Below are 16931 nucleotides of genomic sequence, written 5' to 3' on the forward strand. Positions count from 1 at the left end.
TAGTTCAGTACGGGAAAGCAAATCCTCAATGAGATATCCGGCTACTTTTATGGCAATGCCTGTAGAGCGATGATGAGAACCTTATTACTGTCTCGTGAAGCCTTCACCTGTAATAAGCCACCTTTCCCTAAGTCTAGACAAGCTTATCAATACTCTGATACTCCCATGTAATAGTAACTCCAAGTATTAGAGGTTACATATCACAAGGTATTGTCAAGGTTTTAGGATGGACCACACACAGGATGTCCAAATGTCCAAATTCTGACACAGAGGTCATATTGTGGTAGACAGATGCTAGTGGAGAACAGGAATGACAGCAGATTACTATATAAATAATAGTATACTGGATCAGTGCTGGGCAGACACAAAATAAATAATAGGCAATGCTGGGTCAGAGCTGGCGGCAGGCATGCAACAACATAATGCTGGATCAGGGCTGGTGGCAGAAAGGCAGAATCTGTTAGATAGGGATGGGTCAGGGCTGGCGGCAGTCAACTCCCAATACAGGAAGAGGCAAGAGAAGAATCCAAAAGGCAAATTGTATGAGCAGAAGGTAACAAGACGCAGAACAGCAGTTTCAGCTAATGCATTGGAGTGTCTGGGAGGGGGTGGGGGGTCTTTGGGGGGATGCCCTGAAGTGGTTGCATACACAGCCATTCACATACTGAGATGGAAGATCTGCACCTACCAGAGGGCTGGTGCATTATTTGAAAGAGTGACTGATGGTGGCATCTGCACCAAGCGGTATTACAGCTTGCAGCATTTTAAGGCACTCCAATCGGTATTACTACAGTATCTGAAGACGCTCAAGGTGTGCATCTCAGGCCATGCATATATTCATGCGTATATCTCAGTGGAAGGGCATATACTAGCATATAGTTGCAGTCATGTCTATGACTAAGGACGTTTATGTTTTTTTTGTTAGGATGACCACAAACCAGTATCCATCATACAGGTAGTGTTCATACAAATCACTGACAAAGGTCCTCTCAAAAGCGACTAAACAGCCCTAACACTAATAAAGACCTTCTCCCTAGTCATTGCCCAGCTTTTCCAGCATCGGCCATTAAGACAAAGCCCCCAGACGGTCTTTTTATACCTTAGTCTCTTCCTCCCCTTCCCAGATGACAGGTAAAGGGCACTGCCACCTTGCCTTCAAATGGGAGCTCCTCATGGTTGCCCTGTTTGATCAGTCACATACCTTCCGCTACACCAAATTGCAGGGGAGAAATATGCTGAAGTTAATCAAGCAGATGAGACACACGTTTCCTATCTTCCAAAATCGTGGTTTCCCTGGGCTTAACAGCTAAACGTCCCTGGTTCCTTTGTAGCACATTGCCCCTATTGCCACAATATAGACTCCTTTTTTTCAGTTAACACACTTTTAAGAAAACCTATATCTGTTTAAATTAAACACACATTTGAACTAAATGGTAGCCTATAAGACAGTTATAAACCATTCTAGTAAAATAATTATATGCAATTACACAGCCAAAATTGTTTGCCGTTTTGTGATTACTTTCTTTTTAATATAGTAAAATTTTTGTGCATTAAATACGTTTTTTTTAAAGCACTGTACTTCAGAACCTTATACGTTACATACATGTCACACTGCTGTTTGCTGGCAGACCCTCTTGGAAGTCAGAGTAGAAACTTGTCATGTACTGTAGAGGAAAAAGGAGGCTGGCTGTGGCACATGTGGTCTATGGGAATATATGTATAATGAAAATACCTTCAAATAAACTGACATTCTTGACAGCATTATAGCCTAAAAGAAAGGTACATCCCCTATACATTATTCTTTCATTACATCTCTGGGGATGTTCTGTGTGATACATGAGCCAGATTTGAAGTGCTGAGCTCTCCAGAGATGGTCTTTCTCAGTGATCTATGTACTGTATGTCTAATATGTTTTAAAACACTTTGCTATAATGCACAGGATATGTACATCACTAACAGGACAGAAATTGCACTCCCCCGAGAATTACGTGGGAACATCTATTTTATTTATTTTATGTTTTGGCTTTTTATATTTCTCTTACGTCCTAGTGGATACTGGGATGACATTAGTACCATGGGGTATAGATCAGGTCCATTGGAGCCTGGCACTTTAAGAAATCATTAGTGTGTGCTGGCTCCTCACCTCTATGCCCCTCCTACCAGACTCCGTTTACAAAAATGAGCCCAAGGAGCCGGGTGCATTCCTCTGGAGCTCCAGAGAGTTTTCTTCAAATCTTTTATTTAGTTTGTTATTTTCAGGCAGCACTGGTTGGCAACCAGTCTGCCTGCGTTGTGGGACTTAGGGGGGCAACCGAACCAAGTTCCTATAGAGTTAATGGTTTGTATTTCCGCTGACAGGACACTGAGCTCCTGAGGCGCTGTTTCTCATGCTGCCACCCCTAACAGATGCCGAAGAGGCGGTGCAGTGAGTAGAGACACCGGGGTCCCAGTTAGCGGGTCCCCCGTGAAACATGGTGGCACAAGGGTGCGGCTATCACCTGGCTACGAGCTGCGATGCCCTCTGCAGACCCCAGACTGACCCTGAGGTAAAGGGGGTTATTAAACTCCTTATTTTACACAAATTTCATATATACAGCCAGTATAAACTGTGAGGGACTGCGCACCATTGAAGGGGCGGAGCTTCCCAGAGAGCGGGACCAGAGACTGAAAGGCGCCATTTCCTGCTGCTGCTGACCTTCCAGGCTGCATGCAAGCGCTGCACCTCCACAGACCCTGCTAAGTCACCAGTTGTACTGATACAGGGGGTTTTATAGTAAGGGGGGAGCATATAGGTTAAAATACCATAATCTGCCTTACTAAGGCTCTGATTTATACCCAGGAGAGCACTGCCTTGACTTGGTATTGTGTGCTGGCCTCATTCCTCTCTGTCACTCCATTCAGACTGGGGTTTCCGGAGTTATTTCACTGCACTGTGTGTATTTCTGTTGAAACAGAATATCTGGCAATAAAGGCTGTGTGTACCTGATACAACACAATGTTTTCCCCTTCACAGGGGGGATCACTCCTATATATTCAGTGTTCTCTACCTTTACAGGGTAGTAGTGTACAAGTGCCAGAAGTGGTTAGAATCATTTCATGGAATTATTACAAATATTAATACAGAGCTGGTTACTACCAGACAAGTAAGGCAGCCTTCTAGAAAATCTGTGGATGATCTTTTAATCAGGGCTGCTGATCGCAGGCAGGCTTCTCAGCCCCCCCTGGTTGTCTCTCATAAACACACTCTTTAATATTGTGGCCCTCATTCCGAGTTGTTCGCTCGGTATTTTTCATCGCATCGCAGTGAAAATCCGCTTAGTACGCATGCGCAATGTTAGCACTGCGACTGCGCCAAGTAACTTTACTATGAAGAAAGTATTTTTACTCACGGCTTTTTCTTCGCTCCGGCGATCGTAATGTGATTGACAGGAAATGGGTGTTACTGGGCGGAAACACGGCGTTTCAGGGGCGTGTGGCTGAAAACGCTACCGTTTCCGGAAAAAACGCAGGAGTGGCCGGAGAAACGGTGGGAGTGCCTGGGCGAACGCTGGGTGTGTTTGTGACGTCAACCAGGAACGACAAGCACTGAAATGATCGCACAGGCAGAGTAAGTCTGGAGCTACTCTGAAACTGCTAAGTAGTTAGTAATCGCATTATTGCGAATACATCGGTCGCAATTTTAAGAAGCTAAGATACACTCCCAGTAGGCGGCGGCTTAGCGTGTGTAACTCTGCTAAATTCGCCTTGCGACCGATCAACTCTGAATGAGGGCCTGTATGTACTCCAATCTAACTGTGATAATGACATGCCAGATTGGGATGAAGGTGCGGTTGACATGGAGGGGGACAATACTCTGTCTCAAGGTGCGGAGGCCCTAATTTATTCTGTTAGGGAAGTCCTCAGCATACCGGATAAGGAAACAGAGCATGAGGAAGAATTGTTTTTATCGTAAAATCAGAATCTTCTACCACCTTCCCTGTCTCCAAGGAATTAAACTCACTCTTTACAAAGGCGTGGGTAAATAAAAAAAATGAATAAAAAAAAAGAATTTCAAACCCCTAAATGGTTGCTAAATTCTTTCCATTTCCCATTTGAGGATGGAACGGGTTGGGTGACCCCCCATGGGTGGATACCTCAGTGTCCAGGCTGTAACATAAGATTGTGCTACATGTACCTGGTGCTATCTCTCCCAAAGACCCAGTAAACTTGAGACTACACTCAAATCAATTCATACCGCAGTAGACGTAGCACAGAGGCCCACCATGGCTTACGGTTGGATTACATGGGCCATGGTTAAATGGTCTGATAATATAATACAGGGGTTTGACACTCTACCTCAGGTTGAGATCCTGACTCTACTGCATCATGTCCAGGATGCTTCAAGTTTCATGAGAGAGGCGATCACGGGAATAGGCCTCATTAATGCCCGTGCCCCAGCGGTCTCGGCTCGCAGTCCTCTGTGGCTGCGACAATGGTCAGTGGATACTGATTCCAAGTACGGCGTAGAGAATCTTCCTTTTACAGGAGAGGTCTTGTTTGGGGTAGAACTGAACAAGTGGGTTTTCTAGTGTTGGCGGGTAAGTCTACCTATCTGCCGTCTGCTGCGCCTCCTGCTATACGTCCCTATCCTGGGCCCTCTCTGCAGTTTTCGTGTGACCAGATTTAGAGGCAGAGCCAGAGGTGCCTCAAGTGCTGCCAGAGGAAATCGAGGTGAGTCCCGTAAACCAGCGGCTGCTGGATCTCTGGACCAGGTCTCCGGATCTCCCTCCAGTATGCCCTCCGCGTGACGTTTGGCCCCAGTAGCAAGGCGACTTTCAGATAGGTGCTCACCTTCAACACTTCACGGCAAAGTCCTGCAGGGTTCCTTGGGTGAGGGACCTCATATCCCAAGAGGCCCTGTTGGAATTTCAAGCACTGCCTCCTCTCAGGTACTCAAGTCAGGCTTACCTGCTTCACTTGTGGCAAGGGTTACCTTGCATGACGCAAATCGCAAACTGCTTCTAACGGGAGTTATTGTTCCAGTATCTCCTCCACTGCACAACAAGGGATTTTATTCAAGTTTATTTGTTGTTCTGAGGCCGGACGGCTCGGTACGGCCAATCTTGAACCTCAAATCTCTGAACCCGTATCTACATGTGTTAAATTTCAAGATGGAATCTCTAAGGACTGTCATCTCCGGTCTGGAGAAGGGGGAGTTCCTGGTATCCCTGGATATCAAGGACGCATATCTCCATCCCAATATGGCCTCCTCATCAGGCTTACCTCTGGTTCGCTATACTGGACCACCACTACCAGTTTCAGGCCTTACCCTTTGGTCTCTCCACAACTCCAAGGGTGTTCACGATGGTCATGGCGGCAATGACGCTGCAATTACGCATGTTGGGAGTCACCATTGTTCCCTATTTGGATGATCTCCTGATAGAGGTGGTGTTCAGGGAGCGTCTGCCACACAGCATTGACTTAGCTACTCGCCTTCTTATGGAACATGGGTGGATCCTAAAGTTCCAGAAGTCTCACCTGGTCCCGTCACAGAGGATTCAGTTGCTAGGGAAGATACTGGACACCGTGGCTCAGAAGATATTCCTTCCAATGGACAAGGCCTTCACTATCTAGGCTATGGTCCGCTCGTTGCTCAAGCCCTGCAAAATCTCAATTCATCTTTGCATTCGCTTACTGGGCAAGATTGTAGCCTCCTACGAGGCAATCCAGTACGGTAGGTTTCATGCCCGTCTGTTCCAGCTGGATCTGCTGGATAAGTGGTCCGTGTCTCACCTGCACATGCACCAAAGTAAAACTCTGTTGCCAAAAGCATGGATTTCCCTGTTATTGTGGCTACAGGTCTCTCACCTTGTGGAGGGATGGAGTTTCAGTACCCAGTCATGGATCCTACTGACGACAGCTGCCAGCCTCCGAGGTTGGGGTGCTGTGACCCAGGGGGCCCAGTTCCAGGGAAGGTGGTCGAGTCAGGATTCTGCAGTCCTGATAAATGTACTGGAACTCAGGGCAATTTACAATGCTCTTCTGCAGGCCTCCTATCTTCTCCGGAATCAAGCTATCCAGGTACAGTTGGACAATGCCACGGCGGTGGCATACATAAACCGACAGGGAGAAACAAGAAGCAGGGCCGCAATGCGTGAGGTGTCAAGGATACTCCTCTGGGTGGAGGCCAACACAAGGGCCATCTCGGCCATATTCATTCCAGGCGTGGACGATTGGGAAGTGAACTTCCTCAGCAGGCACGACCTCCATCCGGGGGAATGGGGCCTTCACCCTCAGGTGTTTCAACAACTGGTTCACCAGTGGGGATGTCCGCAGATAGACCTGATGGCTTCTCATCTCAACAAGAAGCTTCATCGTTACTGTTCCAGAATGAGAAATCCGCAGGCGGCAGCAGTGGACGCTCTGACGGCACCATGGATTTACCAGTTTGTATACCTGTTTCCTCCAATCCCTCTCATTCCCAGAGTTATAAAAAGACTCTTCACATTCAACCACCATTCATACCTTCCACAGCTCCGTGGGATCTCAATGTGGTCTTGACTTTTGCCCAGTCTGACTGGTTTGAATCCTTGCAAAGGGTGGAATTTAAATATCTAACTTGGAGGACTGTCATGTTGATGGCGTTAGCCTCTGTAAGACGTGTTTCAGAATTTGGGGGCCTTATCCTGTAAGAGCCCATATTTGATATTTCATGAGGATAGGGCGGAGCTCAGGACTCGCCCGCAGTTTTTGCCGAAAGTAGTGTCGGCTTTTCATGTAAATCAACCTATAGTGGTGCCAGTGATGGCTGACACACCCATTGCTCTAAAGTTCTTGGACGTGGTGAGGGCTTTGAAAATTTATGTCAAGAGGACTGCTCGTCACAGAAAATCTGACTTGCCTTTTGTCCTTTATGAAGCGACCAAATTTGGTCGTCCTGCTTCTAAGCAGTCCATCGATCGTTGGCTCAGGTTGACCATTTAACAAGCCTATTCTGCGGCAACATTGCCGCTGCCGAGTTCTATCCAGGCCCACTCCACAAGATCGGTGGGTTCGTCCTGGTCATCTTGGCCTTACAGTTGTGCCGTGCAGCTACTTGGTCTGGTTTGAACACGTTCGTAAAGTTCTACAGGTTCGACATCTTGGCCAGAGACGACCTTCATTTTGGTCAGGCGGTTTTTTAGGGGTCTCGGCACTCTCCCACCTGTTCGAGCTTTGGGACTTCCCCATGGTACTAATGTCATCCCAATATCCACTAGGACGTTAGAGAAAATAGGAATTTCATACCTACCGGTAATTCCTTTTCTCGTAGTCCGTAGTGGATACAGGGTGCCTGCCTCAGTGCTTCGTGGTCCTGCTTACCTGGTTGTAAGTGTTCTGGTTTGGGTCTGCTGTTGCTCTCCCTGTTCCTGTTGGTTAGCGTTGCTTTCCTCTGTTCTGGTTAGCACTGCTATCTTATTATTGTGGTGTGTTGGTTCGTTGCCTCACCACTTCAGTGTTATTCCTTCTCTTAAGATATGTCTGTCTCCTCAAGCACAGTTTTCCTAGACTGAGTCTGCTAGGAAGGGCATAGAGGGGAGGAGCCAGCACACACTAATGATTTCTTAAAGTGCCAGGCTCCAGTGCACCCGATCTATACCCCATGGTACTAATGTCATCCCAGTATCCACTACGGACTACGAGAAAAGGAATTACCGGTAGGTATTAAAATCCTAATTTTTCTAGTGTTTTATTGTGGTAACTCAATGGAAAAAAAAACAACTTCAATTAAACAATAAGTTTGTAGAACTTTCATTAGTGAAATGTTTTAAAAATGTATTCTGCAAAAACAGTAATTCCTGTGTACAAAAGTGGATTGTAGATTTATTTTTTTTGCCAGTTAATAAACTTGTCTCCTTAACCTGTTCATATCACTCCAGTATACTAGTTCTTTGGAGGACCAACCATTTATGCTTTCTTGTTATGTTATACTGTATCAGTAAGCTAGGTACACACTAGATGATCATGGATTGTGGCTGACTGCACAACTGACAGGAAGATATGTCAGTCGACAGTACAAATTGAACAATATATTGTGTGACTGGCCGTGCAATAAATCATCAGCAGATGAGAAGATGCGATAAACGACGCACAGGAGCACACAATAGTGCATACACACTAGGCGATGTGGACGCTTTATTGTTCCAATTCGGGTCAAAACGACAAATCGCCCAATATATCGTCTAACGTGTACCCAGCTTAAGGCCGCAATAAGTAACTTTGTACATTAGATATACGGACGTGGAGGTACTCTATAACTGAGGCTCTCAGTGACCGTATAACGCTCAGTGGTCGTGGCTATATTGGATCAGAGTATAATAAAGGGTTTGCATATTGGAGCATTAATTACATAAATAAGTATCACAGAAATCAGGGTGGTCTGATCTTTCTGACACTAAACGATGTGTATAATCCTCGCTAGCGACGGGATTCATCGGGGTGCCGACATACACACCTGCCGATGTCACCAGCGACACAGCTGCTCCGGGCAGCATGACATCGCTAGCGGCATCCGCGGTTTGAACTGCATGTACAGCTGACTAGGGATGTCGATAGCGACCAGGGGGAGCTCGCATCTCTAACCATCTAGAGGGTACACACTGAATGATCAAACAAATTTGTCATAAAGATTGGTCGTTATCGGTAAATTAGTTTGAAATGCCGTCGAGTGGGTACCCAGCTTTAGGACATACAGTAACCCCCACACCACCACCACATCACCCAACACACGGCACACTGTGTGGGCTCATCATAAGTGATTATATGCTGGACAGTGCCCCAGGCAATATGCTGTTCTTACACTCACTATAATGTTGGCATAGACCGACACTTTGCACTTATTGAACTGCCATTGTTAGATTTAACTTTGTCAATGAATCAGTGGCAAAGCCTATCATAATAAATATTTTTCAGATCTTTTCTAGATAGTTAGATTGACTCAGTGGTGTCACTTGACAAGTAAAAATCAATTCAACCGTTTTACTTTGTTGTATCATTAAAATCAACTGTGACAGTGTTAAGAAATCATTTTTAAACTGAATTATAGTTACATCTATGTGTGAGGTCTATCATTGAGAAATAAGATTGACAAGATAATTTGGTAGGGAGACTGGGACAATAACCATGGCAATCTGTATATTATCAGCTGCACTGCAGCAAAACAATCTAATTATACATTCATCTGTTAAGATTTACTGTACGCAAATACAGAGCGAAAATGCCTGGGTCAATTAAAAAGGAAATTGGAAACTTCTGGAAATGTTTTCTTATTATGTAACAGAAACCTGTAATTTGCTGGGCAGATAGTTAGACCGCTTCTACAACCACTTTCACATGTTTTCTAAAAGTAATATATTGCTTAAGTTTTATCATTGACATTTGTTTACTTATTGCTTTTCCTTATGCATGCTGCTGAATATGTCTTCCAGATGGTAGTTGAAACTGAAAAATGCAACATATCCATGAAGATGGTTTCTTCAGAAGATGTCAATGAGGTGATGGCACATATTGGCACATGTCTCCGAAAGATATTCCCAGGATTGTCTCCTGTGTAGGTACCATGAATTATATGTGTACAAATTGCTGACCACACATTTCTGCAGAATAGTTTTAGTTTATTACATTGCAGAATGGATGCATCATTTGTATAGGTTATTTTTCACATTGACAAACACCTAAAAATGTTATTTCTCTTATGTCCTAGAGGATACTGGGGTCCATTTAGTACCATGGGGTATAGACTGGTCCACTAGGAGCCATGGGCACTTTAAGAATTTGATAGTGTGTGCTAGCTCCTCCCTCTGTGCCCCTCCTACCAGACTCAGTTTAGAAAATGTGCCCAGAGGAGCCGGTCATGCTAAAGGAAGCTCCTGAAGAGTTTTCTACATTTATTTTATATGTTTGTTATTTTCAGGCAGGGCTGGTGGAATGGCCCAACCTCTTGAAGGGTTAATGGTCCCGTTCCCCGCTGACAGGACACTAAGCTGCTGAGGGTCCTATTAGCAAGGCCATCACGGCGAGCGTCTCGCAGCACGCCGCCACCCCTAACAGAGCCAGAAGAATGAAGAGTGGTGAATACTGAGACGACGTCCCGGCTAGCGGGGCGCCGGCCATTATGACGGCTTGAGGGTATGGAGACGCACTTAACGGGGCGGAATGCGTCTCCGGACATAGGGGGTAATTCCAAGTTGATCGCAGCAGGAATTCTGTTAGCAATTGGGCAAAACCATGTGCACTGCATGGTAGGCAGATATAATATGTGCAGAGAGAGTTAGATTTGGGTGTGGTGTGTTCAATCTGCAATCTAATTTTCAGTGTAAAAATAAAGCAGCCAGTATTTACCCAGCACAGAAATAAAATAACCCACCCAAATCTAACTCTCTCTGCAAATGTTATATCTGCTACACCTGCAGTGCACATGGTTTTGCCCAACTGCTAAAAAATTTCCTGCTGCGATCAACTTGGAATTACCCCCCCCAGTACACAACTGTGTCCCCGTACACTGTACACCAGGGCTGGCCAAACCGGTCCTCGAGATCTACCAACAGTTCATGTTTTCCAGGCCTCCTAGAGACCTGTAGAATTGTCAGTTAGGAGTGAATGCAGCACATCTTAATTAGTAATGCCTACACCTGTGCACCAGCTAGGAGGTCTGGAAAATGTGACCTGTTGGTAGATCTCGAGGACTGGTTTGGCCAGCCCTGCTGTACACAGTACCCATACTGACACAACAGCCTTAAAACGGTTCTCTCCATTTTAAGCACCAGATTCCTCAGCCAGTATAAAAAAAGCGGGAAGACCGCGCCCCATTGAAGGGGCGAGGCTTCACTAAGAAAGGATCCAGCAGCTCACCAGCGCCATTTTCCCTCTGACGTGGACACAGACAGGGAAGCGCAGCTCCGTCAGTGTGACTCCAAACTACCTCAGCGGTACCAGGGGGTCATAGCACGGGGGGAGCAATTACTAGTGTACTAAGTCCCCTATCAAGGTGCTTAGTCTGCGACCCGGCTATGCTTGGTATTAGTGATAAGGGCACGGTGGGGGCTGGCTCCAAACATCTCTGTGTCTCCCCGAAGGGCTCTTTGTGGGTTAATTGTGCTTAACCTTTCCTCTGTGTGCGTGTGCTGTCACATTACATTATGTATTCCTCTTCTCCAGGGGGCTCACTACTGGGTACTCAGGGTTCACAGACTGGCGGGGGGATCCAGAATGGGTTAATTCTCTAAAGGGAATGATCTCAACACTTTCTACAAAATTGTCCCGTAATGAGAAAGAGACGCAATACTTAAAACAGACTGTGGATGAGTTTATGAACAGAGACTCTGTCCCCAAGACAGCGTCTCAATCCCCTCCCATTTGTCCGCAAAAGCGATCTCTGGCCCATATCCTGCTGTCTGACGCTGACAGGTCAGGCATGGAGGAGGGGGCGGTGGACTCAGAGGGGGGATGCAGCTCTGTCACAGGGAATAGAGGCTATCAGAGATGTTCTGCATATTCCTGATAAGGTGTCAGAGAAGTGTGAGGAATCTTATTTTAATGTAAAAAAGAAGTCCTCAGTCACTTTTCCTGCGTCAAAGGAATTGAATACCTTGTTTAATGAACCTTGGGTTAATCCTGATAAGAAGTTTCAAATCTCTAAAATGTTGCTCTCATCTTTTCCTTTTCTTCTCGAGGATAGGAAAAAATGGGAAAATCCACCGATAGTGGACGCATCAGTCTCTAGGCTGTCACGTAAAATTGTATTGCTTGTTCCTGGTGCAGCCTACCTGAAAAACACGGTTGATCGTAAAATTGAGACTACACTCAAATCATTGTACACAGCAGCTGGGGTGGCCAAAAGACCCACTATTGCATGTGCATGGATCACTAAAGCGATTGCAAAATGGCAAGTAACCTAATTGAGGGGTTAGATATGGAAGCCATAAAGGAAATAGAAGTGCTTAACGCATGCACCACCGCTATGGCAGTGTCGGCACGCAGAGGCTTGTGGGTACGCCAGTGGACTGCTGACGTGGATTCCAGGAAAGGCGTAGTAGGCCTACCATTCACAGGAGAGGCCTTGTTCAGACAGATGGATCTCCACAGCTACTGCGAGTAAGTCTATGTATCTTCCTTCCGCAGCCCCCCCCCCCCCCCCCCAACCAAGAAGACTTATTCAGCTTCTAAGTTACAGTCCTTTCGGACGGCCAAGTTCAAGGGCAAATCCAGAGGTGCTTCTACGTCCTACAGCGGTGCAAGAGGTAAACCACGCAAACCAGCAACTGCTGGTGCTCAGGAACAGAGCTCAGGCTCTGCTTCCTCAAAGACTTCTGCATGATGGTGGACCGCAATGCTTGGAAGGTTGTCAGGTGGAAGCTCGCCTACAGTTCTTCAGTCAAATCTGGTCAATGTCGTGCCAGGATCCCTGGGTCATAAATCTTGTTTCCCAGGGCTACAGACTGGAGTTCCAAGAGCTCCCACCTCACAGAGTCTTCAAATCAGGCTTGCCAGTTTCACAAGAGGCAAGTATAACTTTACAACATGCCACCCACAAACTGGTACAGACTCATGTCATTGTTCCAGTTCCACCTCATCAGCAAAACAAGGGGTACTATTCCAACTTGTTTGTAGTACCAAAACCGGACGGTACAGTAAGACGAATTTTGAACCTCAAATCGTTGAACCCGTACTTGCGAGTGTTCAAATTCAAGATGGAGTCTCTGAGAGTGGTGATCTCAGGTCTGGAGGAGAGGGAATTCCTAGTATCTCTGGATATCAAGGATGCGTACCTTCACATTCCGATCTGGCCGACTCATCAGGCTTATCTATGGTTTGCACTGCAGGACTGTCACTACCAGTTCCAGGCCCTGCCATTTTTCCTCTCCACGGCACCGAGGGTGTTCACCAAGGTGATGGCAGAGATGATGTTTCTACTCCGCAAACAGGGAGTAAACATAATTCCGTACCTGGACGATCTTCTGATAAAAGCACCGTCCAGGGAAAGGTTGCTGGACAGCATTGCTCTCTCAACCAAACTTCTCCAGGATCATGGGTGGATTCTGAATCTTCAAAAATCTCACCTAGAGCCAACACAGAGGCTCCCATTCCTGTGAATGATACTGGATACGGAGTCGCAGAAGGTGCTCCCTCCGTTGGAAAAGGCATCAATAATCCAGTCGATGGTTCGGAATGTCTTGAAGCCAACCCGGATATTGGTACATCTATGCATTCGCCTTCTGGGGGAAATGGTGGCCTCTTAAGAGTCTCTTCAATACGGAAGGTTTCACGCAAGACCCTTCCAGCTCAATCTGTTGGACAAATGGTCCGGATCGCATCTTCAAATGCACCAGAGGATCGTTCTGTCGCCAAAATCCAGGATCTCCCTCCTGTGGTGGCTACAGACTACTCACCTCGTCGAGGGTCGACGGTTCGGAATTCAGATCTGGACTCTGCTAACCACAGACGCAAGCCTCGAAGGTTGGGGACCAGTTACTCAGGGGGTGCAGTTTCAAGGCAGATGGTCAAGTCAGGAAGTCATTCTTCCAATCAATATTCTGGAGCTCAGGGCCATGTACAATGCCCTTCTGCAGGCCTCACATCTTCTTCAAGATCGGGCCATTCAGGTCCAGTCGGACAATGTGACGGCAGTGACATACATAAACCGACAGGGTGGAATGAAAAGCATTTCATGTAGCATTTCATATGCAGATACAGCCACAGTCACACACACACTATAGGCATGCAGCATATCATCTTAATCAGCAGAATCTGCTTGTGCCCCATGGCATTCCAAATGCCCAAGGCATTTGCCTAGTTTGCCTATGTCTAGGACCGGCTCTGGCAGAGCCCATGTATAAATCAGTATGCCAGCTGCTGCCCTTTTGGCAGTCGAAAATTGACCCTGGGGTTTTTATAGTTTAATTGGTCTCCAGATTTTAGCAGCGCCCCATAATGTTATGGGGCACTGCTAAATGTTATGTGGGTCAATGCACTGTAATACATACCCAATAGAAAATTTTGCTTTTCTCATATTTATTTGAATTAATATATTTATTGCTTTATACCCGAATGGTCTTATAGTCAATTGACTATCAAGTGGACTAATGTAACAGTAATTTAACAAACAGAAGTCCATAATAAATAATTTCTATAACCTAGAAAAGAGCAATACTCCTAATTAGCGCAGATAGATGAGTGGGCGAATTCACTTCATAACTCCACAAAGGGTCATAACTTGAGCAGGGGCAATAAAAATATTTTTAGTTATTAGCATTTCATGTTTTACTATTTTGTCAAAATCCAACTGATGCCCCTTTTGTATAAGCTCTGCCCTCCAAGGTCCAGGTTTTTTTTTTATGTCAGGAAAAAAAATGTATCTGGGATCCAAGTTCGAGATCCACGCCCTGCGACTCAACTTGGGGGCCACCCTTTCAGAGGTGTGCTAAGACTTACCACTCTTCTTGGTCTGAGGCATGCTAATGCTTACCACACACCCGAGTAGGCGTGCCAGGTCTTATCACACTCCCGGGTAGCATTCCGGGCGAAGTGGTTGGGGTGGGTCTCGAACCCACAATGCCGGCTTCCCAGACACTGACGCAGACACTATAGGGGTCATTCCGAGTTGATCGCTAGCTGCCGTTGTTCGCAGCGCACCGATCAGGCTAAAAATCGGCACTTCTGCGCATGCGTATGGTACGCAATGCGCACGCGCGGCGTACTTTCACAACAAACAATGCAGTTTCACACAAGGTCTAGCAACGCTTTTCAGTCGTACTGCTGGCCACAGAGTGATTGACAGGAAGTGGGTGTTTCTGTGTGGTAACTGACCGTTTTCGGGGAGTGTGCTGAAAAACGCAGGCGTTTCAGATACAAACGCAGGCGTGCCTGGGAAAACGCGGGCGTGGCTGGCCGAACGCAGGGCATGTTTGTGACGTCAAAACAGGAACTAAATAGTCTGAAGTGATCGGAAGCTAGGAGTAGGTCTGGAGCTACTCAGAAACTGCTCGAAATTTTTTTGCAGCAAAGCTGCAATCCTTCCGTTCGCACTTCTGCTAAGCTAAGATACACTCCCAGAGGGCGGCGGCTTAGCATTTGCACGGCTGCTAAAAGCGGCTAGCGAGCGATCAACTCGGTATGAGGGCCTATGCCACAGTGCCTGCCAGTAGCTGAGAGTAGTTCTAGGACCCATGAAGCTTAGTTACTATGACATCACGCTTCTATGCACTGTGCAGCAGCACCACCAGGGCAGGAGAGTCTGTTATAACTGTGACTCTTTTATGTTTCATATCAAAATATTTTTGCTGTTTTGTAATAAATTGTTTAGGATTATATAGTTTTGAAAAAATAAAATATGAATTTTTAGTAATTAATGTAATAATAGTTTAATTTAAAGTATATAGTAGGGAAATGTGACTATGGACTAAAGGACTCACTGGGAAATATTGAGAGGACACTAATGGTCACCTGAACATTGGGGGATGGAGAACTTTCCAGTGACCCTCGTGCTTATGCTGGTGCCCTGTTAATGCATTCAGGGCGGATGGCAAGGGTGACGTGCACAAGTCTTGAAGTTTCTTGGTGACGGGCGTTGAAGTTTACAGAGAGCGTTGCTGAGAACTGGGTACATTGGCCAGGAGAATCTGAGTATCCGCGGGAAAAAGAAGCTGTGTCTGTGAGCGCAGGATCTCTGGTTACTCAGAGAGCGGAGCAGCAGTTACAGCCGCTGATACCTGAGCTCTGCCCGCTGCTCGCTCAACGGACAGCCCATATTGCCTGCCAATCCAAACTGACGCCCCTGCAACTCTTACCCGCCGCTGGTTACCATGGAAAGGGACAGATGTACTAAGCCTTGCAGAGTGATAAGGTGGAGAGAAACTACCATCTAGTCAGCTCCTGTCATTTCTCTTACGTCCTAGAGGATACTGGGGTCCACATTAGTACCATGGGGTATAGACGGGTTCACTAGGAGCCTATAAGAAATCAATAGTGTGCACTGGCTCCTCCCTCTATGCCCCTCCTACCAGACTCAGTTTAGAAAATGTGCCCGGAGGAGCCGGTCATGCTTTGGAGAGCTCCTGAACAGGTTTCTGCTTTTATTTTTAATGTTTGTTATTTTCAGTCAGGGCTGTTTAGGCAACAGCCTGACTGCTTCGTGGGACTTAGAGGGGAGAACGACCCAACTTCCTTAGAGTTAATGGTCCCGTTTCTCTGCTGGCATGACACTGAGCTCCTGAGGGAGCTATTCGCAAGCCACACCATGGTGCAGCGTACCCTCCCGCAGCATGCCGCCACCCCCTAACAGAGCCTGAAGTCTGAAGAGTGGTGAGTACAGCGCCGGCGATCCGGTTACCGGGTCACCGGCGGGAATGGCGGCACTGGCGTAGGTGCGCAGCTCTGCATGCAGGCTGCGCTCCAGGGAGGCTCAAACGAACACACGCTGTGGCGAGTCCCGCAGTGAGGGGCACGCTAGGCCACCAAAGATACCCACACTGGCCAACTCATATTAACAAGCGTTTCTACACTGTGTTAAGTAAAAATTACCTCAGGGCCAGTATAAAATAAATGCGGGAAGCCGCACGCCATTTTAGGGGGTGGAGCTTCCCACTGAGCGGATCCAGCGGCTCTCCGGCGCCATTTCCCTCTGCAACTTAGACAAGCACTACACAGGAACGTGCAGCTCCTCTATCTGGACCTCAAGTCTACTCAGCGGTACCAGGGGGTCTTAGGGGGGGGGGAGGCAGTGTACATATTACAAGCACTATTCCGGAGTTTGTTTATTGTGACCCAGCTTAGTTTTGCTATTGCTACAGGGGCGCTGTGTGGCTTGTTCTGAATTCTGTGTCTCTCCAAGACCTTGCCTACATATACTGTGTTTTTGCCTATTGTGTGTGTGTGTGTAGGGTTCCCTTTACAATCATGTCCAGGGACTGTGTTTC

General features: G+C 46.7%; 1 protein-coding gene across 3 annotated transcripts in view; it reads left to right on the plus strand.

Annotated features, from left to right (window-relative positions):
- Positions 1 to 16931, plus strand: part of CARMIL1 (capping protein regulator and myosin 1 linker 1) — a 581945-nt gene that overhangs the window by 241051 nt on the left and 323963 nt on the right. For all 3 annotated transcript variants that reach the window (XM_063923281.1, XM_063923283.1, XM_063923284.1), the window contains one exon: positions 9447 to 9568. In XM_063923281.1, coding sequence (XP_063779351.1) covers positions 9447 to 9568 — 122 coding nt within the window. The remainder of the gene's footprint in view (positions 1 to 9446; positions 9569 to 16931) is intronic.

Source organism: Pseudophryne corroboree, chromosome 5, assembly GCF_028390025.1.
Source record: "Pseudophryne corroboree isolate aPseCor3 chromosome 5, aPseCor3.hap2, whole genome shotgun sequence".
In the NCBI taxonomy this organism is placed as follows: domain Eukaryota; kingdom Metazoa; phylum Chordata; class Amphibia; order Anura; family Myobatrachidae; genus Pseudophryne; species Pseudophryne corroboree.